General features: G+C 43.2%; 1 protein-coding gene across 6 annotated transcripts in view; it reads left to right on the forward strand.

Moving 5' to 3' along the window:
* The window catches only part of NEURL1 (neuralized E3 ubiquitin protein ligase 1), a 169,961-nt gene that overhangs the window by 77,743 nt on the left and 67,063 nt on the right, over positions 1-25,155 (forward strand). For all 6 annotated transcript variants that reach the window (XM_074875209.1, XM_074875212.1, XM_074875210.1 and 3 more), the window contains one exon: positions 19,747-19,988. In XM_074875209.1, the coding sequence (XP_074731310.1) occupies positions 19,747-19,988 (242 nt within the window). The remainder of the gene's footprint in view (positions 1-19,746; positions 19,989-25,155) is intronic.

The raw sequence follows: 25,155 nt of genomic DNA on the forward strand, positions 1-25,155 counted from the left end.
TTCCTGTTAATTTTTCTGTGTTGAATTGATGCTTTGTTCTGGTGGGACCTAGGGACTGAATGTTTTTTGTCAGATTTTGTTGTCTTATTTGTCTCGTCTTTGATCCTCTCCCTCCTCGATGTGGAAGCATTCTTACCTCTTGATTCTTCTTCACCTCTTCTTTACTTAACGCCTGTTTTCTTAAGAATTATGGGTGATCTCTTTAGCTATCATTCAATTAATTTAGAGGTACCACGTGTCTCTTCAGGAGGGTTTGTAGGATCCTCTGACATGTCCTAGGGAATCATTTGCATGCTTAATCAAAACAAGTACTCCCGCAGCCAGAAGATTCATGTTGTTAATAGTATAAAATAAATTTGCTAAACAAATACAATTACCATCTAGCAGGAATTAAGAAGAGGTGGCCTCTAGACATATATCTCAAAATCGATAGGACTGCTTTCATTTTATTAAAGAATTTTACATTAATGATATCCATACATGCAGATGGTTGCATTGAGATCAATCTGAAAAAGGATTAAGACTAAGGGAAAGGGAGTTTCCTGGAAAGTGAAAGCAAATCATTGATCCTGATCGATTGCCCTCGGGAATTGGCAGGGATTACTGATGGCTCAGCAGGGTACTGAACTGGAGGTCAGGAGAGATTTTGCCTCCCAGAGACTAAATAAGAGCGTGGCTGCCAGCTGCAAGCCTTGTGGTACAGGTGCCCATGGCCAGAGCATATGCTGCAGCCCTGCATATCTCTGTGCTGTGCTCTAGCGTTGCTCCCTATTAGCGTTGTTGTCCGTTCATTTTACTCCCCGGCCATCCCTCCTTCTAAATTATTGTTTTGCTTTGAAAATATATTTATCTGAGTAAAGCCGGTCCAAAATGAGTCAGAGCCACCTTCTCTAGCTCCTGAGTTAGTCTCTCCAATATTTCTGTTCCTTCATGCTGTCCTCGATTGTCTCTTGAAGGGACACTGTAATTCGCTGGCATTAAAAATAACATTCAAGATGACTGCAGTTGGTAGGGCTGAGGAGAGGAGTCCTTTGGTTTATCTGAGATTTACCGTGGGGTCCGACAGCACAGCAAGGGAGGTGGGCTCAGAGAGCCGTGATAATTGATTGGATGTATGAGCATATTTTTCCCGTTAGAAATGTTGATAGTACTTTTATTTTAAAGAAAAAGGGAGAATAGTAAAAAGGGGATGTAGTAAAAGCTGTATATGTTAATAAACATGACACAGAATGTAAACAGTGTGCCTCTGGTTGCCTTCCCCCAACAGCCAGTGTCAGCAGAAATCTGGAGTTCTTGCCCTGTCCATCAAGTTAAAATCACTTTTTTATGAGAAGCCTTTGTGATAAACCAAGGTCCCTTGCTATGAAAATCAGCTCCTTTTTGTGGTTCAGTTTACATCGTGTTCTGCCTATGCTAGTAAATACATCCTAATATGGAGGGGAAGCATGCGGGGTCAGGTAACACGAAGTACCCATGGTCTGAATTTGCCCCGTCACGTTGTACCTGATATGGCAGTTCTGTGCAGGGGCTGTGTGAGGCTGGTCCATGTGAGGTGACCTACCCAGACATGCTGGTTTAGCCCCCAGGGCTCAAGAAGTCACTCACAGCAGGCTTTGTTGATGAAGTCTGGAGAACAGAGAAAGACCCAACACTTGTCACAAGCAGGATGGATGTGCAGTGACCTCTCTATAAAATTTACCTGGATAGCAGAAACTGTTCCCATCTTTGTCTACCTTTGGAGTGAAATCCTTATGGATTGAAGCACACAGAGTCCTAACAAGAAAGTGCCCACAACTGACTTGCAGATGGCTCAGTGTGGCTCTGAAAATGCTGTTTTAGTCTTGCTGCAGGTAGAGTCTTTGGGTTGCTTGCTGCGATTTCATGAAACTTTCTCTAACACTGCCATATTTTCTCTGTGATAGACCTTGCTGTGCAGCCGTGTGGCACCGCATGGATACGACACTGGAAGTTTTTGGCCAACAGATTTGTCAGGGAAAGCAAGACCTGCTGTGAGATACCAGGGCAGGACTGAAAATGTGTTTTTCAAGGATCTGTGAGGCTTGTAGCCCGGCTTAGGCAGAGTTCAGGCATTAAGGCTGCAACCTCAAAAGCAGTGCTTGTTGAACGGGGAGGCGGTTTGAAGGAAGCATATGCCTGTGTTTGAGTTGCACCTTGGCAGGTCTGGAGGTTGGGGTTTTTTTGACTCTGACTCCTGCAAGGGCCTATTCTTCTGTTCCCTGAGGTGCTTCCTAGCAACTGAGCCCTTTGCTAGTTTTCTGAAGTTCAAGTATCCTCAGGCTACTGCAAGTCCCAGACCTGTGTAATCAGCCAGAGGGAAGCTGTGTAGCCTCAGGGAGGGTGGATGGGTTTGAACCTGGGAGAGCTCTTCCACCTGTGGGTGGGGAAGGTCCTATGCAAAGGCCTGCTGCGATGCTACCCCCTGCTTGCAAGTATAGAGGGGGAATTGAGCTGTAAACCACCCCGTGTCATGCAAAGAAGCCATTTTAATTTCAGTCTCTGCTGGAAGCACCACATGGAAAAGAAAATGTGATCAGTATAAAAAGAAATGTTTATGTTTCTAGGAGCAGAGACCTCCCAAATAATTAACATCACTTGACAAACTGCTGTTTAAAATGCAAGTGGTTTAAGTGCTGCAGCTCAACAGGCATTCGTCACAACTCTGGCCTAAATGCTGTGGATTGGTTGCTGCTTTAAAGAAGATTTCCGGTAAACACTTAAGGAAAATATCTTCGTGATTTTACTTTTTCTTGCTTGGAAAAGCTAAATGTTAGAAAACTGAACAAATGGCAACTTGATGGCAAGGGCATTGGGGATACAGTTTTTGAACGAGATAAATCCTGGATTTTAGCTTCTGTTGCACAGATCAGGCTTTCAGTCAGAAGAAAGACAATTGTCTTATTGGCTTTAGCTTTTGGGACGAAGAGAGAGAAGGGAAAGGGCTTTTGGGAGGAGAGTTTTGGAAGCTACAACTTCAGATCTGATCTGCCTATCTCTAATATTCACTAAAAGTACTTTAAATAAAACCTTACTTTTCTCTAGGGCTGTTGGGAGACTGACTGGAGTCGTAAGGATTGTCAAGAATTGGTATTTTTCAAAGGTTAAAAAATAGCAGCTTACAAAGAGACAGATAAAAAACAAAGTTAAAAGCAAAAAGTCTCTCTGGAAGATAGAAATATATGGGTGCCTATAATGAACTGAAGCATCCCAGATCAAAATGACTTCTGTCTTTGCACACCAAATAGAATCAGATTATCAAATATAAAATAGAGCCTTAAGAATCTAATTCCTTTTACAAAGACATTACTGATGCCATGAATTTCATGCAACTTGGAAAATTGCTCAATTTATTTTCTGGTTATCCTAAACTAGTTCAATGCCACCCTCTGATTTTTCACCGCCAAAGGGAAAGAGGCCGTCACTCATGCTGCTGCCTTGTTTTCCGATTCTGAGTGAAGCCAGGCATTTAGGAGGAGTGCAACTTTGGGAGTTCTGATGGGTGCTGGTCCATCTTACATGGAGCTGGAGCTGCAGCATGGTGGCATGGTAGGAGTTGCTGTCCTAGTCTTAATCCCTCTGTCCATCAGTGGCTTTGCAAAATTGTCTAAAGACACCTTGATCAAGTGGCACGGATGTGACAGGGTTCCTGGACAACCTGTCTCCTTTCTGTCCAGCCCAAGGCTTTATTGCTTGAGCAAGGGTGGGTGATTCAATACCTAGATATCGTGTCTCTGTATCTCATTGCCTGGATTTTGTGTGGTGACTGACTGTAAAATGATCTTACTCTCCTTGGCCTGTGCTATTCTGTGCATGGCTTCTAGCAGTCAGGTTTAGGTGGGAAAGGGGGCAAGTCTGTCTTTGGGATGTGGTAGAAGATCTTGGATCATGTTAGAAATGAATTCCTGAAATGGAGATGCAATGATTACAGCTCCCTGTATCATTCCTAGGCAGATGTGCAATGGCATTTGTCATACAAAGAATAAAACATTCAGGCTATCTATTTCTATGGTAGAAAGGATAAAATGCAGAGAAATATCCTGCAAATGTCCTACAAATAGATTTGAAAGAGTGTTAAAGTCATTCAGCATGTTTGCAAGAGATGACTGCAGTTCTTAACAATGCTTTTCACCAGAGATCCGGTAACCTCAGCCATTTTGCTGGAAGATGTTTCTATCCCATTATCTGTAAAGTGACTACCTGAGCTGTCTTTACCCACTCCACGGAGACTTTTCTGCTCTGAACCTTCATACAGCAAAGCTGCTCACTGGGGACGCCAGGTCATGCCTCATCCCAAGCAGATTGCAGCTTCAGACTGATCAGTGTGCTTGCTTGAAGGAGACCGAGAAATTCTTTAGCATGTGATAACTGGAATCTTTTGAGATTCATTGGCTATATATACATGACAATACACGCTTTGCATTTTCTCTTAATCCTATGCTTTGGGAAATCTGTGCTTGAACCCTTGTGGACAGACTTTATCCATTTTGTCTTTAGCGTGGGACAGAAGCAGTAGTTTTATGACATATATGTGCCTGGTACTGCTAGCTCAGTTGATGCAGGAGGAGGTGTGTAGTATTGTGTGGGCAGCTGTAAGAAAGTGTAAATATGTGCAAGTTACCTTAAATAACTTCAGTAGTCCAGAGAAGTGATTTTGCAGTGCATCCTCTGGGAAAAAATAAAAATTGATAGCAGTTCTGGATTTGTGCAACTTCAGTTTGATGACAAATATTTTGTCTTTTTCTTCTATGTACTGTATTTGCAGCAGTAGGTTCAGATTATGCATTGAGATCTGGTTTTAGGTGCAGAAAACTAATCAGGGAAATGCTTCATGGCCCAGAGGTCTGGATTTGCAGATTCCAGTTCAACAGCTGCATCTCTCTAGGAAGGAGCATCTGTCAGGGATGCAGTGTGGTTCTTATTAAATTATAATTTAGTGCTGTGGCTTAGAGAAACAGGTGGAATTACAGACTTAAAAAATAAAATCCAGTGGTCTTTGTTGTCAGAAGAAATGCCCCTTAGCTGGACAAAGACTAAAGGATTTTCCACAATTTTTCAAGCTACAAAGAGCAAGGAAAATGGATGAATGAATTGGCCTCCACACTTAATTGGTCCTTGCTCTTCTGAAATAGTGTAGGTGTCTTTCCACCAAGAGAATAAAGCCCCCTGAGCCCTTTAGGCTTGTTTCCTATTCACATATGACCTTCAAGGCAGTCACGCCATGAATGTGGCTACATCAGGAACAATGCTCTGAATTGCGTGACATCAAATTTCTTCCTCTTTCCACTCTTATCAATACCCCAATATGCAAAAATGCCCTTTTGCATGAATTTTAAAATAGTGTGTTGTTCCTATTCCAAGCTGGCTTGCTTTTCTAGCACATCTATCTTCCTTCAGCTATTTAGAAGTGCAGTCATGTTTTTATCATCATGATGTTGCTCCCGAGTCACCTGCTATATGTTACCCAACTTCAGTAAATGGAAACTGGTCATCTGAGTCAGGAAAGGTCATGTGAGTAAGTCTGCAGCAGTATAAAATGGCTGAAGACTGAATCATTGGGAAGTTTTCTTCTGCATAGCTTGCATACATTGATATTAACACAATTTCCAAGCTAAGGGTGGCAAAGTTTTCTCACAAAGTACCCTCTCACAAGAAACACTGGAGTAGTCTCCTCTACAATATGACTCCGTTACCCAAGTCATAAGAAAATAATAATGAAAGTTTATGGGAGTTCTATGAGGGCTTATAATGAAAAGCCTTTGAGTTTATAGTTTGAAGTGTATTTTTGCCTATGCAAATCTGAGGACTGGAGCTCTTTCGTATTCTGTTATGGTGACAGAAGTGTGGAGTCACCTCCCGCTGTCCTCTGGTGCAAGGAATTACATCGGCTGTGGGTATTGAACAGCACATGTTCTGACGGATTCATTCAATTCAACTGAAATTCAGATAAAATATACTATTACTTACAAAGTTATCTTCCTCTTAGTCCCATTTATTTGCTGGTTCTTTTCTTACATGCAGACTGTAAACAGTTTGGGGGCAAGACCCATCTCTTCTGTCTTTGAGATTCAGCATGAGGGGGTGGCTGCAGGTAGGATCATTTTTAAAGAAATAAAACATCTCTACATGCTCTTGTTCTCAGGCAATAAGGATTCGACAGCCTTGGTCTTTTACTGGCTGACCTGTTGCAGCAGATGCTAAGGAAAACAAGTTCCTGTATGGACTACTCCAGCAGCTATTTATAGCAAAATGTTAAGTAATAACTCCATGGGTCTGGCAGTGGAATTGCTAGGATGGAATAGGGTGATGGAATAGTATACATGCTTTTTCTTTGGAATAAGCGCCAGAGATGCTGTTTAACTTTGTTAAAATAAACTGTAACTTTATGCCCTGACTGGCTGTTGAAGTTTCATGTTTTAATTCAATGGTCCAGGTTCAGATGCTGGTCTGCTAAAGAAACAGGGTTAATTACTGGTAGAGGGTGTTTAAACTGGTGCAAGCATGTGCTGCAGAGCCAGATGAGAGTGGGAAAGTCAGTAGTTTAGATTCCACTTGTGACTGTGGTACAGAAAGTGCAGATTAATGAAGGAATGAGTGCGTGGATGGCCAAACTCTTGCGTAAAGGGAGAAATGTTGCCCTTTCTCCTGGTTTCGCCTCAGCAGTACTTAAATTATTTTCCTGGAAAAAAGTAATATTTTAATTGTGTGGTGGTTAACACTTCTAGTGCTACTGGAGACCTCTCTGGTCTGGGCAAAAGTTCTTAGTTATAACTTCTATTTGTGCAGCGAGAAGTTGCTGGAGAGCAAGGCTGGTGTCCTGCACTGGGCTGGCAGCTTTACTTCTGTGCCCTTGTGCCAGCTCTGCCAGGTAGGCTGGAAGTTTAACAGCTCAGTGGTGGGAGTCAGGTGTGGAGCTCCCAATGCTTTAATCCCAGCAATGCACCTGAAAAAATGCCATTTTGATGGCAAGCTCTGTAACCTTACTTAGTACCCAGTGCAAGTTACTTTGCAGGAATACCTCACCAATTAACTAGTGGGGGCTGCCAAAATAAATCCATCTGATTTGTGAGATTGGGGAGCCTCAGTTAATCACTAAGACCTGTTATGTTTCAGGAGAGGGGTGGTGTGTTTTTTTTTTTTAAATGAGAAGATACAAGGCATGTCTGTCTTGAGGAGAACAAACCAGGAGAGTGCAAGATTTAAAAAAAAAAAAAAAGGAGTTAAACGTAAGTGAGAGAGAAACGTTCTGGATAGGGTGAGGCCAGGGAAGGAAGTGGAAGACTTGAAAGAGGAAAGTGGCTGAGAAACTTTAATGCTTGTGACAAGGGAGGTGAAGGAGGAAGATGTTTTGGTGAGGAAGGGATGGCAAAGCAAGCAGAGGGGAAGGTTGTGTGTTCTGTGAGTTTTTCTCAAGGAGAAATGGGCAGAGTGAGACATGAGAGAGAGGAAGGTAAGATTTGAATAGAGAAATGGTGGAGGAGGAATTCAAGGAAGCACATAGCTCCTGTAGTCCTGAAACATTTAAATGTGTTAAACATGGCTAAATAGTAAAGGCAATAGTAAATTTTCACCTGCCTGATAAGTTGCTAGCTCTAATAACCCCATACTTTAAGGATTTATTTGCTGCCATAGTCAGGAAAAAAGCCACTGGAATCAGTATCTTTTGGATCTAGTCAGTGTGTAGCAAGACTAGAATTTCAGGTGCATTTTTCCTTTGTGAGCTAAGAAAATTCATGTTCCATTTCACAACAGCATAAACCCTGCAGCCAGGAGACCCTCGGCAGATGTATGTTTAAAAAACTTCCCTTTAGGATTGCTTTTGGACTTTATATTGAATAAAAATCTTTGATATTTGGGTAACTAGTGTGGGTGGAAATAGTTTGGAGACTGCACTGACAACAAAGTGAGCAGTACAATTTTCTTGTGCTGAAAAAGAGAGTTTTCTGTTGATCAGAAAGAAATGAGAACAGACAAAAAAAGACGTAGGAAAGACATACTGGGTGACAGTATATCTACAGCCACCGGTCTGCAGAAAGGAAAAAAGGCAATGGCCTGAATATGAGGACATCAACACCAGAAGGTTCTTGCAAAAGATTCAGAGGCCTGCTCACACAGCTAATTGTCCTTAGACAGAACTAAATGCTCACTCAGCCGGCTCCTGGAGGAACGTGGGCTGACCCTGAGTCCCAGTTGATGAGAGCAATGCAGTTGCAGAATAGATGCTGTGGTGGTCTGGAAATTCTTGGTGTCTCCATTGAGGAGTGGAACATCTCCATCACAGGACCATCTGTAGCTGGACATTGTCCTTTGGCCAAGCTGTCACCTGGGGGTGTCCCCATCTGCTCTGTGGGAAGGGGAGCGCTGGCTCTTGGATTTGGAGGCCAACTGTTTCACATGCACTTGCAGGCAGACATCAGTGGAGATGGTGCAATTAAACCACTGAAAGGAGGGAACAGGAGCATTTGGGCAAAGCACCACTTGGGCTCCAAAAAAGAATCACTACATCTCAGAAGTGCTTGTTAAGTTTTATATGCGGATGGGGTAAGGAGCTGCTTCTGGCAGGCATGCTCTCAAGAGACCCTGCAAGGAACAATAGCAGGGGACTTCAAGAGGAAGAGTGTGAAACAGGTATGACTTGAGCACTGCATTTTTAAACAAGACTAAACACGAAATGACCCAACTTTACAGTACCTCAAAGTAACTCTAAAGGGATGGTTTATATTAGGAAAAAAGGCACACTCCAAGTGTAAATGTCATGGATGTTAGAAGAAAAACTGCTTCCTGAGATTCTTTAGAAGTGGCATTCTGGCATAAAACTTCATGGTATGTGGTACTGAATGATAAACATAATCTACACTGTCCAGCTGGGTAAGAGGAGAAGTAGAAGAACAGACTCTGTGATATATATCCTGACCCATCCAAATGCTAAATTAAAGTGAGGGCATACACATATGACATTTGCAATAAATTCAAGCAGCAAAATGCAGAAGAGGCAATGAAGCCACTGGAGATTTCACAACTGCAGTCCAAAGTTTTCAACAGTGTTTCTGAACTGAAAGGAATACTAACATTCTGCTGTAAGGCAGGAGCACATCAGGGCTGTGCTGGGTGTACCTGTGCTGTGCACAGAGATAGGTATTTGCAAAGACACAAATAGCATGTGGATGCTGAATCCCCAGTGTGACTGAGCCCATGAGCTCTTGAGGAAGAAGCTCTCTGCTGTTCGTTGTGGTCTAAGCTCACCTAGCATGTTGGTCTCTAAGCTTTTTGTGGCTTTGAGAAACTGATAGTATTTGAGGGTTAAATTGCTATAATCTCAGGGATATATCAGTTAGTGCAACTCCAGAGTTTGCTGTGAGATGAATGGTGCTGGCCCTGTCTTGGAGTGTTTTCCAGGCTCTTTCTAGAGGCATCCTCCAGCACTCTTTGTTCTCTGCCTTGGAGCTACAAATAAGAGTCCAGCACCCATACCACCTTCTTGCAAATGTTGTCTCTGCAGAGATGTTCCTGCTTTCTGTTCTGTGTTGGGGAGCCTGTGCTATTCCAAGGTCTTACTGTTTACTTGCCTTATTCCAGGGACGCTTGGCAGAGTCAAAATTTTTGCAGAGAGCAAGGTATGATGGTGTCTCCAGCCTAGGACTTTTGTCTTTCTTGATGAGAGGTGGTCTCTGATTAGAGAGCTGTGCTAAACCAGACTCTTAGGATATGGGAGGTGAGAAACACAGGAGATTTTTGGCCACAGTGTTCTGCATCCCTAATGAATAGTCTCATGCACTGGGATGAATGGTAGAGCAGAGGAAGAGCATCCTCCTGTTGATGATCCAGATGAGAAGCATGATTCAGAGATGCTCTCCATTCAGAGATCCTCTTAAGACCCTATCTCTTTCCACTGGTGATAGAGGGAGTATAAAGAACAGCATCCTAATTTAGCTCATTATATTGTAAATATGCAGTGTGAGTAGCCTGCTGTGGGCCCAATTCAGCATCTTGAGTCTAGAGGGACATATTTGATTTTACACAGGTATAACTCAAAGCTAATTCAAGGTCTTGAGTTCAGAACCACAGCTTCTCTAACTTGCGTTTTGTTTGCATGCCTTTGTTGGTAGGCTACACAATTTTCTACCATCTCTTGGGTTTTGGTTCTACAGATCCATTTGCTTGCCTCTACCACTCTTACACTTGGTTTTTGCTGCTCGCCATTGCTCCTGCCTTCCTTCTTGTCCTGACAAATACTTAAAGTTTAACCTTGACAGGTTACTTCTCTTTCTGGTGAACTCTCAATATTCAGACTTCCAAGCTATTGCGCTGTACATGGAAAATATGCCCAGGATAGACTTTCCATTAAACTGTATTTAAATTGGAAGAGAATGCTGGCACCTCTACAAGTATTCCAGAATTAGATCCCAAAATACTGAGGCTAGTTAATCTTTTGGAAGAACAAAAACTCTTACTGATTTATATTTAGCAGAGGGAATGCATTTTAAAAACACAGTCTATATGAGGCCCCTTGAAGAAAACATCTTTTACATTGATTTGTAGTGCATGGAAATACTACGTGTCCATAAAATATTTGCAGTCAGGCTCTGCTTTTATGTAGCTACTTCTTTCGCAGTGTGAACTGTCATGAACCCTCTGAGAGTGGCTGCTCTACTGACTGTGGGCTGTGCAGGGCAACACGGCAACCTCTGGGGCAGCAATTTAGCTGGTCATCACAGCTGTGCCCGGTATTGCAGGAGGGGAAGGGAAAAAGCAGCTAGTGCTACAGTGGAAACACTAGCTCAATGAGGATGAGGCTTTGGTTCAAAACTGATGCAAGGCTTGTACATGTACTGCACCCTGGGACCTGTCTAGCCCAGGTGCCTGCCTCTGGCAGGGGCGAGGGGATGGGCAGAGCACATGCAGAGCCACGCTTTGGCCTCCTGGCAGACCCACAGGAGGACGTGAGTGAGAGAAGAAGCTGAACTTTCCCTCTCTGTATGCTTGTACGAGATTAGAGAGGGGTGGAGGTGGTGTTGGCCCTAATCTCAGCAGCACTGCTCTTAGTTAAATGTCTACAATAACTAGTTAGGCTTAGTTTACATGATTATAAATTAGGAGGAACTCTCTAATGTTAATGCAGGTGTAAAATGTTCTTGTCTAGTTCTGATCTATACTAAGAAAATGAGTAACTGGAATTACGGTAGGTGGGAGAGTTCTCTGGCTTGCCCCAAGTGGACAGTTTCTGGAAAAGGAGCTATGGCGGGGAACTGGTTCATTAACGCAGTGGGGCAGAGAAGCAAACATAATTTACTTTATAAAGTACACATAATCTTATGGCAAACAGTGTATCTGCTTATCTTTGAGAAGATAAGGATTATCAAGAGGAGGTAGCATGGAAAATTTTGGGTTTTTTTCTTCCTTCTGTCCCGCCATCTGCAGCACAGACAGATCAGCCATCACCCTGGACAAGCTGTTCCTCCTCCTCCCGAAGCATCAGATATTAGCAAAGGAGAAGATTCCCAAACTGCACATTCGCCAAGAGAAGGATAAACAGAATTTTTAAAACATCCCTAAATCTTAAACTGAACTGGATTTAATCTTGCTTTCTTTTGTTAGAAGACATAAATACGTTTTCACATTTCTCATTAGACTGCTGACAGACCTGACCTGATCACAGCAGAGCAAAAATGCTCTAAATCAAGAAAGATCTTGGATGCTTCCAAGAGCACAATTTTTTACTTTGATCTTCTCATTTCTTACTCAACATCTAACTTACGATGCCTTAGAATGATAATAAAGATGCAAAATTACCAAGATGCAAAGAGAGTAAGGTCAGAAGTGCCTTTCTGCTCTCTAAATAATTATATGGCATATGCAAGTCGCTCCTGCCTGTGGATCAGAGGAGCTGCTAGAAGATAGTGTGGGGAGAAGTGGCTGCTGCTGATGGAGGGATCTCAGTCTCCTTTTCATGGTCCTGGCTGGACCCTGAGCGTCGCAGCTTCTGAGGCAATTCATCCTGCTGCTGCTCAGCATCTTTCTGGGGGGCTGTTTGCTCCCTCTCTCCTTACCCAGCAGATGGGAGCATATGGCTGCTTACTTATGCTCTTGCTCTTCTTATGTGCTTAGCGGACTTATGGTCTGCAGGGGCTCAGGGGGATTTGCACAGGGAGAGGGCGAGGAGGGCGCCTGCAATGGGTGGGCTGCACCACTGGGAAGTGAAGCAGTGCTGGAGGTCTTGTGGCCATCCTCCGTGGCGTGCCATGTCGGTGACTGAATTGCTGTGAATGGCTGTGAGAGATGCTGAGTAAACAGTGCCTAATTAGAGACCAGGAGATGGTTAATGATTATAGAGCATCATTACTGAAGATGTGAAGTTTAAAAATTAATTTAGAAGGGGAAGGGGTTTCTCCTTGACAGCTTTATGTGCGTATAGAAATACTTATATGTTCACGCACGTCTCTTCTGATAGCTTCACAAAAAAAGGGTGCTTGGTATTTTTAAGTGCTTGCAGTGCCGTCAGCTGGATTGTTCCTCCTGTAGATGGTGTGTGTGAGGGTTTGCCTCCCCAGCTCAGTCCTGCCCTGCTGTCCTCTCCTTCTGCCTCTCCTGCGTTTTGAGGGTCTTCCTCACCTTCCTTTCCACATCTGACAGTCTCCTCTAGGCTCTGCCCAGGAACATCTTCTCATCTCTTTCTGTGTAATTTCAGCCACAAACATTAGTTCAGCCGTATCCTTCCTACAGTCAGTTAACAGATTCACCTCTCCTCTGTAGTACTTAAATCTCCTTTGCCCAACTTAAATTTTTGCTCTGGGTTTGTGTTTTTTTGTTTTTGCTTTTTTAATAAAATATTACAAACAACTCATGCTTAATATAACTGAAGCAGAGCTCTTATTCTCCTGCCACTCCTCAGCTCTTTCACCTTCTTTTTTCAAGCTTTATAAAAATTGCTACCCTCCTGACCTTTACTCATAGCCTCAGCATCGTCTTCAAGCAAGCCTTTGTAAAGCCTCACATCCCAGTTGTAACCAGGGACTTGTAAGTCAATGGGTTCAGCTGACTTTGCTAAAAAAGCCCCATACCCAGGTGATCCCTGGCACTTCTGCATCAGGAGTGACTGTTGAACAGGACACATCTCTGCTCCTCAGCTACTCCGCTGCACATGATGGAGGGCAAATGCACATCCCAGCTGAGCAGAGAGGCAGAGGAAACGGCAATCTGTTTCAGCTCATCCTTATAAGTCTGCTCAAACACATCAGTGTCCTGAGTCTTGCAGATTCTGCCTGCATCTGTCCCATCTTCAGGACACAGCCTTTCCCCTTCCCTTTCCTTTCTGCAAGCCTCAGAGTCTTTTCTGTTGTTGACAAAGTCTTGCCACACTTGTATTTATTTCAAATTTCTGCTCTCGTACCTGTTTTCCTGCCCTCTGTCCTTACTGTCACTTTTTGCATCTCTTTCACTAATTTTATTTTTCTCTGTGAAATTAAAAATTGGCTTCTTCACTTTGAAGGCACCTTGCAAAGTGACCACTCCCTACCACCCATCAGTCAGGTTTGAAAGATGGATGCATTGTAGATCATCCTTCAGTCAACTACAGCTTCTACTGCTCACTTTTTATACTGGGCCGGAGCTTCTCATGAATGTCTGTAAAACCACACTTGTTGTCTTTCAGATCTGTTAGTTTAAACACAGCTTTGCTTTTTGGTCTTAAAAAAAAGGGCACAACTCCAAGCCCCACCCTGACTGGTATTATCTCCTTTCATGTGCATGTGGTCTGTCTGCACCTGCCTCTTGTCTCCTAGTTTGCAATTTAAATGGAAAATCTTACACTATGTGCAAACTTACTCGCTTGATACATCTCATCACTGCTAAAATAGCACAGATGAAAATAAGTTACGTTTCAGCTTTGACTTGTTTTGGAGTCTTGGATGGGAGTGCTAGATCTGACCTGCTGGCTGAGATCCACCTTGTAGATATGTCCCTAATTCACTAAAGTTTAACCCAAGATGCTCTATAATTTCAGGTGTTCTGGATTTAATGCTCCAGAATTAATCCTTTGCATTTTCTATCATTGAATACCCCAACACCGCAAAGCTGTAGTCTGTCTTCATGGAAGAGCAAAGCTTTGCTTTTGCTTCCTTGTCATGTCGTCATGCCAAGATGAGTAGTTGACTGTGGTGACAGCAATCTGATTAGGGTCATTATCATTATAACAGGCACAGTGAGAGTTGGATATAAACTGGAGATACATGATTACTTATTCCTTCAAGAACAGCAAACACGTTTTTTAAAGGCAGTGAAGAAACCCTGTTTTTAATTTGCATTAATTTATGGTTCTTTTTCTTCTGTGCACATGCCCTGGGTCAGGCTGCATGTGAGAAAACAAGGTTTGCAACCCCTTTTCAGTTTCCACTGGTGTTAAGCTAATATTTATTTTTAGTAAACTGTATCTCAAAGTATGCTTTTAAGAATCCATTTGCAAAGCCTAGCACAATGAATTCATTATGTTTTTCTCCCTTTGAACTTTATTAACAAATGTAAAGGATTAGTGTAACTAGTTACACTGTATTTCACTGATAATTCTCAAAAGTATGGGACCACCTCAAAAAGTGGTAAGACTTACAAGCATTCATCTCACAGCTGTTCTTTTTCCCCCTGTGCTGCTAGTAACCACCCAGCTTTGGAAAGGCTGTGCAGGTACTCTTCCAGGGCTAGGGCTTTTCTGCTGCACCATGCATGCGTCCCTGGGTTCCCCACACCTGAAATGGTTTCCTTTTCTTCTCACAGTCCTTCCTTTTAAATGCTCACACAGTAAGGCTACTTGCCAGATAAAGCACTGTCTGTCAACCTCTTTTGATAATGTAATAGTTTGGAAACCTTTTCTCCTTTCATAGTGTGGTGTTTTGCCCTGTCCACTCTTTTCAGTGTCACTAGCCTGCGGGACAGGTATCTCTGTCACCACCCTCAGACCTCTCCTCTCCTTCTCCCCAGGTGGACAGGGATTTGTCATTCCCACTTGCTACTGCGTGTCAGTCCCTGGGCACTGTTTTGAAGTCTTCTTTACTCTTTCTTTCCATTCTGAATGCCACTTATTTCACATGCTCTAAGAAGTTTATCTTAAATACCTTGCAGTTAGTTTTCAGTCTGAAATGAGTTTTGACAGTATTCTGATAGGTGCCTGTCGAGATTTTTTTCAACTGGAAAAAATGTATTTTAAAAAAATTAAATCCAGTCATTTCTTGCAGCATTTAAGAAATCCCAAGCCTTTGAAATTATGCCTCATGTTTGCAGAGCATGAACACTTCTGGTGAAAACCCCTAACAGGCTTTGGGATGCATTTTGCTAAGCTGAGAACATCTAGTGCTGCCTTTTATATAGTGTGTTGATGTTGCTCAGGCCTTGAGATTCAGGACACCAGGGATATCTAATGTACATGGAGGGAGAAGTGTGCCACCTTTGAGGCTGTCTCAAACAGGGCTCTGAAAGGATGTACTTAGGTGTGGAACACGGACGGCAGAGCGGTTCAGACTGCTTCATGTTGCAGTTCATGTTAATGCCGCCTCCACCTTGGCTTACTAAAGGTTTCAGAAGATCCAGCCCACGTGCTTGTGGCTCAGGGGAACAAGTACTACGTTACCAGTTTTGCTGCTCTCTTGGTGGGGTTTATGGTATGAGGGGCAGGTTGTGTTCATGGTTCAAACAGCATCTAGTGTTGGGCGTAAATTGAAAACTGAAGTCTGTCCAATTTTTAAAACCATAAGAGTGAGCAGATGCTGTTCTTTTGTGACCCCCAATTGTGAAACCTGGAAAGCTGTACAGGGGTCCATGGTGCATCTCTGGATTTGTAGCCCTTTGACACAGAGGCTGTTTTCAGACAGGCTTGATTTTGCTCTTGTGACTTTTGTCACAAGATACCAGTTTGCGTAGTTCTGGCATGTTGTTACAACTCCTGCTTGTCAGGGGGAAGTTGTGTTATGTTGTGGCATGGAAAACTTGCAGTGCCCTTGAACATGGTCTCATATATCAGCCTTCTTTCAAATATTTATTTGTTTGCAATTTTTATTTCAAGCAATTACTTCACCTTTGTTAGGTGACTGATAAGTCAGGTTGTGGCAGAGGAGGAGTCTGGAATAGACTCTCAGTTAATGGAGTCTTGCATGATTGCTGTGAAATCAGAAGAATTTTTGCCTATTTTGCCAGCTGAAACTCTGGGTTTGTGAGTTTCACTCAATTCTTTTATATAAAGGAAAAAAATTGAAACCTACTGTAAGGGCCTCAGCTGTATCATACCAGTATTGCTGGTAGCAAAGGCTGAGGATGTCAAAATGTGTAGTAGTTTAAATAAGGGCATGGGAGAAGACTGAAGTCCAGGTCCAGCCCAGTGAGAACAAAAACTTTAAGCACATGATTTATTTTATTTTTAGCTGGCCAAGCAAGGACAGCAATGTATCTCACCAGCTTGTGTTGCTAAAGTGTCCCTATCCTTGTCTAAGTCCAGGCTTAGGTGTTTGTGTTGCCATCTGAAATTGCATGGTGTCTCCTCCTTTTGGAATGGACATGCTGCCCTGAAGAATTTGAGCAAAGGCCTTTGTATTTGACCCGTTGCTTTGTAACTTATTCAACTATTTGTAAGGTGTAAAACTCCATTATTAAATAGTGCACTTTTCAAAGATTAAGACCTTTTCTGGTCCTTACCTGAGTGTGTTCATCATGCAGGAGTCATTACTGTGTAAGATCATTTGGGAGAAAGAAGGAGGTCTCCCCATTTGCATTATCTGCCTCTGGAAGCTGGCCCTGGGGTGGTTTCCTCCATTCCCATAAAGCATGGTTGCCCTGTGTTTCAGCTGTCTGCGTGGGGGGCACTTGTCCTGCAGGCATTGGTCTGGCATGGGTTTGGCCCATTCTTACGTAGCAGTGTGGAACTGTCACAACAAATAAGCATTCCTCTAACATCCTTCCCCTGGGGTCAGGCAGGACCCTACGGCTCCCTAACGTTGGTTCAGCAGATGCTCTGGACATATGCGGTGTTGTTATCAGAGCCTGTTTTGAAAGCTGTGGGTCAGTTTTGGTGTCTTCATTACCGCATTTTAAAAGGGCACGATGTCCTATGGAGAGGTGCGGCAGCTATTATCACAGCCAAGTTATCTGGTAATATTAGAGCACTGAGATATGCAAACAGGTTAAATTTTGTGTGCCTTTGTGCTGGACAAGTTTGTTTTAGTGAGTGACTGCTAGCAAAAAGTTTGAGTGACAAAATTCAGATCTGGATGCAAAGATGGCATGCATTGAATGTATATTCACTGCTAGTTTATTCTCTTTCACATATATGCACCCCTAGAAACTATCAAAGAGTTGTTGAAAAGAACAATACTGGAAATGACCAGAAAAAGTTTTTCATATTTTTATATGAGTCCCTTGACTTTAAATTATCTCAAACAATTGATTGTATCCCTCAATATATGTCTTGTTTCAGAAATGACTGTGACTTTATATGTATTTAAGAGAAGCTGAAAAATTTAGGAATGGAAGGTTTTACACTAGATGTTTATTTTTAGTTAGTCTACCTGTAAAAAAGAAATATAGCAGAAACAGAGAAGCAGCTAAGAGATGAGCAATGAGGAGATCCAGCAGCCTGAAAAATTTATGCCAAAAGAGAGGCTGGGATGGTTTGCTTTGACCATCTGTCAACGGTCTTGTCCCTACAGACCAGCATGACCCTCTGGGGAGGTGGAGTGGAGCAAGGTTAAGTTGGCCACTTTTGCTGGCTCTGGCTCATAATCATTTGTGATGGTGAACAGCATCAGGTTTGTAGTGATAAAGGAAATACTTCATTGCAAAATACCATTAAGCTTGAGGGAACTCATCAGCAAGGTATCACTAAAGCCAAGGGCTTAACAGGGTTCCAGAGGGGTGATAGTAGAGAACATACCTGGTTTGGAAAAAAGCTAGTGATACTGGAAGGGCTTCAACTTCCTGTTCTTTTGGGCATAAGACAGCCTCTAATTAAACAGGTCTTAGGAGGTAACCTCAGAAGATTCTACCTGTGGGGCTGCTGCAGCTTGTGTTGTCTTCTGACCTCCCGGTCTGGACTGTGGGAAGAGACAGGGTGCACTGCCCTGGATCAGTAGCGTGCCCAAAGGGAGAAAGTCAAGCTTACATGAGCACCTTATTTCTCCTCCTCCATGTGTGAGGAACAGGAGAAGGAAGATGATTTATATTCCACATAATTTTAAACATCAAATAAATCTCAGTTGGTTCATCTCTCCCTTAAAGCATTAATGAAAGTATTTGAAGGTAACAGCCTTGTTTGGCCTCCCTGCTCTGTTCTGAAGGGATAGCACTGTTGCTGAAAATGGGAGAAAAAAACATGAAAGAGATGAGAGGGGAAGGCTGGCGTGACTGATGCTGAAGTTGAATTAAAATGTTCTCATCAGAAACCAGGATTGTAAGTTTTGTTGGTAGTTATTCAAGCTTGCCCTGATGATATGCCATTCCAACTTCACGTAGCTACAAGCTAAAACTACCCCAAAGGCTGGGAGGAATAGGGTCCAGGCTTTTTATTACAAAGCCAGAAGTTGCATGAGAGGTGTAAGCATTCTTTTATAGTAGGTATATAAAGACATAACTGTCAGCAATTAATTTCTGTGAGGATTGTATATAATTAGTTTCTATAGTTTGCATGTTTGAGGAATAGAGTTTTTAACCATAGTGTTTAGTCATGCATCTTTACAGCGCAAACTGACAGACTGTTAAGGTCATATTTGCTTTTGTTGCATCCCTGACACTATCACAGAATAATCCTTTGTTCTGTTGATACTCTGTTTCCAAATCTACGAGTATCTCCTCTCAAACATATGTGCATAATGGAGTGTGTATGTGCATACAAGGAAAAGGAAGCAGATGACTTGTGTTCAGTATAATGATTGTTTTGTGCTTGAACTGCTGCAGGCTCCCTGTTGAAAAGAAACTCATACATCCATTTGTTCATGAACAAAGCTGCTGTCATGATTACGTTGATCATGCATTGACTTTTTGTGTAGGGCCTTGGTTAGAGAAAGACGTAATCTCCTCCCTGTTTCATAGCCTTTCTCCCTCTTTGCTTTCCTTACTGTAAGTGTAGCGTGCTGATCAATGCCTTTGTGGTAAGTGGCATCTCAGATCAGGTTCCCATCAGTGGAAGAGAGAGGAGAATGGATGGTGGTTGGTGGAGGAATCCAGGTGGGTTATTGCTGAATGGTGTTTGAGTATAAATTAGCAAAGTATGTGCCTGACCTGGCACTTAGCACAGGTGGATAGGACAGCATCCAAACACACAGAGGCAAGGATTGATGGAGTTGCTCTTGCAAAGGAGGAGTGAGAGAAATGGTCAAGTTGTGTGGGAGTCCTCTGGAAGGGGAAGATTTTTCCCTGAGTGTGATGCTTTGATATAGCAACTTCACACATGCTTTCCTCCAATTTTGGAACCAATTCTTGCCTTCTCTTCTGATATGTGGCCACAAGGTTGGCCTGTGATTTCAGTGCTGAGCAGACTCTGTACCATCAGACTGTCCAGAGGGGAGCCTTCAGTATCCTCGTAGCCTTTTATTGTTCAAGATGCTCTAGAAACCCTTAGTGATACACAGAGTGGGGATTTGACTAACTTTTATTTTGTTCTGTAGTTCCCCTCTGAAGTACCCCTGCTTGTTTTGCATTGGAAGTTTTTTACTTATTACTCAGAGCAGATTTGAAACCCTTTTTTCCCCATTCTGCTTTCAGATTCCATAGGTGGATCGTTTTCGGCTTCCTCCCACCGATGCCACCACAAGCAGAAGCACTGTCTCCCCATCCCACAGTGTGGAGCTCTGTCCATCAGCCCTCTGCTTTTCCATCCTCACACGAAGGGATCCCAGATCATCATGGACACAACTCAGAAGGCAGTGAAACGCCAGGCTAGCTTCTGCAATGCCATTACCTTCAGCAACAGGCCCATCGTTATTTATGAACAAGTCAGGCTTAAGGTGAGTAAATGATACATTCCCTTATTGCCATGGGAGCTGCTGTGAATGAATGTTGAGGTGTACCAACCTTTGGTGCCTGCACCAAATCTTGAGCCCTTCTGTGAAAAGCACAGTAGTCAGATTCTGGCCTTAAAGATCTGTGATCTTTGTTGGTACTTCTGCTTTTGTCACTGTAGTTCTTGGAGCCATTTGTACAGACCACTGTAGAAACTGGGAACAAAAGTGAAATCCACACTCCAAAGGAGCTTATCTTGGTGTTAGACAAGGAACAAGAGATTAAGTTGAGATTGCTTGGAAAACAGGAACAAAAAAGGGCTGTATTGGTCATTCTAAAAGGCAGCCGCCTCAGTATGCCTCTAGCCAATGTGTCCTCTAGGCTTTGCATGCATCCTGCAAAGGAGTTTTACTGGGTGGGCTGAGGGAGGGTGAGGAGTTAGTTAAATGTTCAGTTCCACAATGAGCACTTTCCTTCCTGTAAACAAGGCAGTAATGAAGGCTGGTCTGATGGAGGTGAGAGTCAGCCTCTCCACAGCCAACAGATAGGAGGTGTAAAGGACCTGGAAGTGAAGGTGCTTGTTCATATGCTTGGCAGGGAAGATAAAAGGATTTGGCTGAAAGGATGAAAGGAGCTGTCTAAGAAAAGTATCTTTCTGGCAGTCTGCTGAGGACTTTGTTGAATCAGTTGCCTGATAACATTAAGGTCAGAGGAAAGAACATTGCAGGCATCACATTTTTCTTGCTGGCAGAGGCTTTGTGTCTGTGGTAGCCAGAAGGATGAAGCTGGTACCCCTTGTGCTGCATCTGGCATGGGAAGTTGTGCTGGTTTTGGCTGAGATAGAGTTCATTTTCTGCGCGGTAGCTAGTATGGGACTGTGTTTTGGATTTGTGATGAAAACAGTGTTGATAATACAGGGATGTTTTCGTTACTGCTGAGCAGTGCTTACACAGGGTCAAGGCCTTTTCTGCTCCTCACCCCACCCCACCAGCGAGTAGGCTGGGGGTGCATAAGGAGTTGAGAGGGGACACAGCTGAGACAGCTGACCCCAACTGACCAAAGGGATATCCCAGACCATATGGCATCATGCTCAGCATATAAAGCTGGGGGAAGAAGGAGGCAGGAGGACGTTTGGAGTGATGGCGTTTTTCTTCCATGTAACCATTACACATGATGAAGCCCAGCTTTCCTGGGGATGGCTGAACACCTGCCTGCTGATGGGAAGTTGTGAATTAATTCCTTATTTTGCTTTGCTTGCGTGCATGGCTTTTGCCTTGCCTATTAAACTGTCTTTATCTCAACCCACGAATTTTCTCACTTTTACACTTTGGATTCTCTCCCCCATCCCACTGGAGGAGAGTGAGCGAGTAGCTGGGTGGGGCTTAGTTACTCTCTGGGGTTAAACCATGACAGAAATTCAGCTTCTCTAAGACAACATGCCTCTGTATGTACTGGGAGCTGCTTCCTGATGAAGAAATTCATCAGCCCCCTTTGGAACTGAAGCACTTTTTAGGCTCTCAGCACCTTGAAGGTGCTTGGGGCCTTTTAAACTTCATCCACAGATATTTTGCAATCTTTATGCCCTCTAGTTTGTGGGACTGCATTTTTCCATTCTTAGCTGATTTTATGCCTCTCATTGGCACAAAGTAGGTCATCTTCTTTGACAACTTTAGTTCATGGCACACATGAAAGATCTGCCTGCAAATCTTTCATTTACGGACAAGGAGTTTTCCAGGGGTTTATCTGCAAATAGCTACTGAGTCTGAATGATCCTGCTGTTGCCCATTGCTAGAGATCCCAGAGTGCTGGGCCCTACAGCAACGTATCAGCTTTGCCTGCCTCTTCCCTTAGAGCCAGCAAAGGAGCAAGAAATTAGGAAGATGCCTCCTTTTGAAAATAGGTATTTCCTTTCCTGTAGAGGTCTTACTGCTTCCATTCAGACTAGAAACCCAGCAAGACTCACTCATGTTGCCTAATGGGATCTTTTTCCATGTTGGCCAGCAGTTTGGACAAACAACCACAAAAAACGATTTGGGAGGAGATGAAAGGAACATTTTGTTTTCGAAAACACCATCAAAGATTTGAGTGGGTTTAGTGGTTTAGGCAAAGTTTCTGGGTTATTTCTTCCTCATTCTGAAACAATGTAGCTATATCTCTGGAAATTCACACTTGTTTATCACTGTATATTTTAGGATTTTAGCTTGCATAACATATGTGAAGAGTATGCATGCAAATCTGCACAGGGGATTTATGAGCAGAGCTCCTGCTGAGTCCAGTGGGAAGGTCTCATGGGAATAATCAACAGGCTTCAGCAGAACTTGTACTCTAGGGATGAATGGAAATGTGAAAATATCTTTGCTTTTCTGATAAGTCCATCCTGCAGTTGCCTTGTTAGTGTGTGTGCCTGTGGAAAATGGCGTCTTAAACCTTCTTACCAGCTAAAGACTAACCATGAACCCCATCATTCAGGTCCTATAAAGTCTAAACTCTCTTTGGAAAAATAGAGGAAAGAAGTCAGGAGATTTCATTCTGTTTATTAGGTATTGTATCTCAGGTTTTATTCTGAGATTTCTTTGCAGCTTTGGGAATACCATCAAGCAGTCAGATTTCCTCTTTCTTTGCCTCTGAGGTATATGTCCTAGTATGATTTCTCCCATGTAATTCAGGGGACTGGTAGAGAGTGGTGTGAGGCTCAAAGGTGACACAAGGCACAGGGCAGTAAAGAGTAGGAGCCTGAATCTGTGGAAGCAGCCACGGCTTAGCAGTTTGGATGTAGATTGTATCTTTTTCCTCCCCTTCTGGTACCCAGTGGACCTCCCAAGCTTTTCTGCTAGCAGTGGCTGCCGAAGAGATAATTTGGTCCATCATTAACCATTGCCTTTTTTAGCAAAACTGCGTACCCTTTGTCCAGCTGTGTCTAATTCTTGGCAGGCTTTATACTAGATTTTAATTTGGATATTAATTTGCCTGTGGTCAGATGGTATTGAGAACTGTTTATAGGTTCTGATTAATACATGGAACATGTGCAGCCTTCATTACCATATGAATATTTACTTCATGCAGCCTGTGATTGCTGTGAAGTATTGGCAAGAGACAGTGAAAGAGTAAATTGTACAAATAACAATGAGGCCGTATTTATCTCAGACCCAAAAACTTTTAGGGCTTGCAGTAAATTTGCTACAATAAATAATCCAGGCTTCTTCTTGGAATGTGCGTATATGCCCCATTTTGTTATGTGCACATCCCATACACCCCCTTTCCGCTGGGGAGATGCATGATCCCATGTCATCCTGGCCGGCGTATAAAATAGCAAATCTGCTTCAGTCCTTTTTGGTGCCACCCCAGTGTCCATCCCGCAAGCAGGAGCTTCCCATAGTTCCTGAGACTGAGGTCAGTGCTCAAGTGTTTTATGTAAACAGTTTAGGTGCTTGGCTGAACTGAGTAGGGATAAAGAGCAGCACTCACTTAACCAAGGAACTGTCTGTTGATGACATTTTTCTGAAGCTCTGAGTTATTTTCTCTGATACGCTAATTATAAGGCAGAAATCTCTAGGCTTTGAACAATGTTTTTGTTGTGAGATTGTTGTGCCCCCAAGGGCACACGTTCCAGATCTGCCTTGGAGAGAAACATGTGAAAGAAAAATGCAATATTTACAAATGTGATTAGAAGAGAATTCCGAAGTCCAAAGAAAATGTCTTGGAGAATGCCTTGTTGAAAATCCTGTGCTTCCAAGCTGGGACACGAGGGGCTGCTGCCAGGCTTTTGAGGACAAAGTCCTGCAGTCCTGGGCAGTTCAGTCTCTGGCACTGCCACTCATCTGAGCCATTAGCAGTTTGGCAGAGCAAGAAATTACAATAAGGTAGCAAGTTTTGTGTGACATCTGGTAGGTGGTCCCTGTCGATATTTCTGCTGTTGTCCTTCAGTCAAGAGTGAAATTGCTTGAGGCTGCCAAGGCTTTGATGGAAGAGGGCTATCTCAAGTGCTCTCCTGTTTGCTGCAGGTTCAGTGCATGAGCAGAAACACCAATTACGTGTCAGCTGGCATGCAGGAACTGTCCTGGCCCCACATCAGGACTGGATCCAGGTTCCTTAGCTCTTTCATTTCATAGTCTGTATGCTGACAGGCTGAATCCCTTTGAGAGGAACAGTTCCCAGGAGGTTCATACTCAAACAACAAAATGAGAAGAAAAGTTCTCCAAGGGCATCATCTCGATCTGGGGACCATACTAACCCTGCTTCCATGGGAATAAAGAGTCCTTGTAACTGCGTGATGGTTTAGATGTGCTGTACATGTTTAGGACCCGCTGCCTGCTCCCCTTAGATCCCCTCCAGTCCAGGGCTCAGATCGTGTGAGAAGCCGATGGCTCTAGAGGCATCTGTGATCCTTTGTCCTGCTGTCTCTCAGGTGCAGAAGGGTGGATATGACACATGCACCATCCCAAAAACTATAGCAGATATTCTTGACCCCAGACACACTGAGTAACCGCATACTGACAGGTGGGGTGTAGATGTGCACAACATATTTTGAAAAACACCACTGGCAGCTGAAATAAATAGGTTTTCCCCAATCACAAGACAACATCTATCTTTGCCTCCTAACTGTGTGTTTAAATACAGTTAAATACTTTAAATTGTGCTTTCCCACACACAAGTTCTCTGCTGCAAGGCTGTGATTTCATCCAATCTGACAAGCTAAAAAGGGGTAAGACTGTCTTTTACTTGGCTGGGAAACCCAGAAAACCCTATGGTAGTGGCTGTGATCCTGGAGCCAGTGCTTTTCCCTCAGGTCATGAGAGACCCCATCATCCGAGCACTATGGGGGTAGAGCTCTGCTGCTGCAGGTGCTGAGATAAAAGCTCTTATGGCCATTTTTGGCACATTTTGTGAGAGGATGATTCTCAGGCCGAAAGGAATTACCCTAGAAATAGAAGTGAGTCATCATGCAGCTGTAATTACATTTCATCTCTCCACATAGATTTAATTTGATATTTTTTTTTTTAATATGTGCATTGTATCCTAAGTGTGCAGCATTGCTGCTTGCAGCTGAAAAAGCTACAGCAGTGTTTGGTGGGTAAAATGCTTCCTAAATCTAGTGGGCTCAGATGAGCAGTGGCTGTTGGTGCTTGATGGCATTGAGCCTGTAGTGTGTAAATAGATGTTCAAGTGCCAAAC

This window comes from Strix uralensis, chromosome 7, assembly GCF_047716275.1.
Source record: "Strix uralensis isolate ZFMK-TIS-50842 chromosome 7, bStrUra1, whole genome shotgun sequence".
Classification (NCBI taxonomy): Eukaryota; Metazoa; Chordata; class Aves; order Strigiformes; family Strigidae; genus Strix; species Strix uralensis.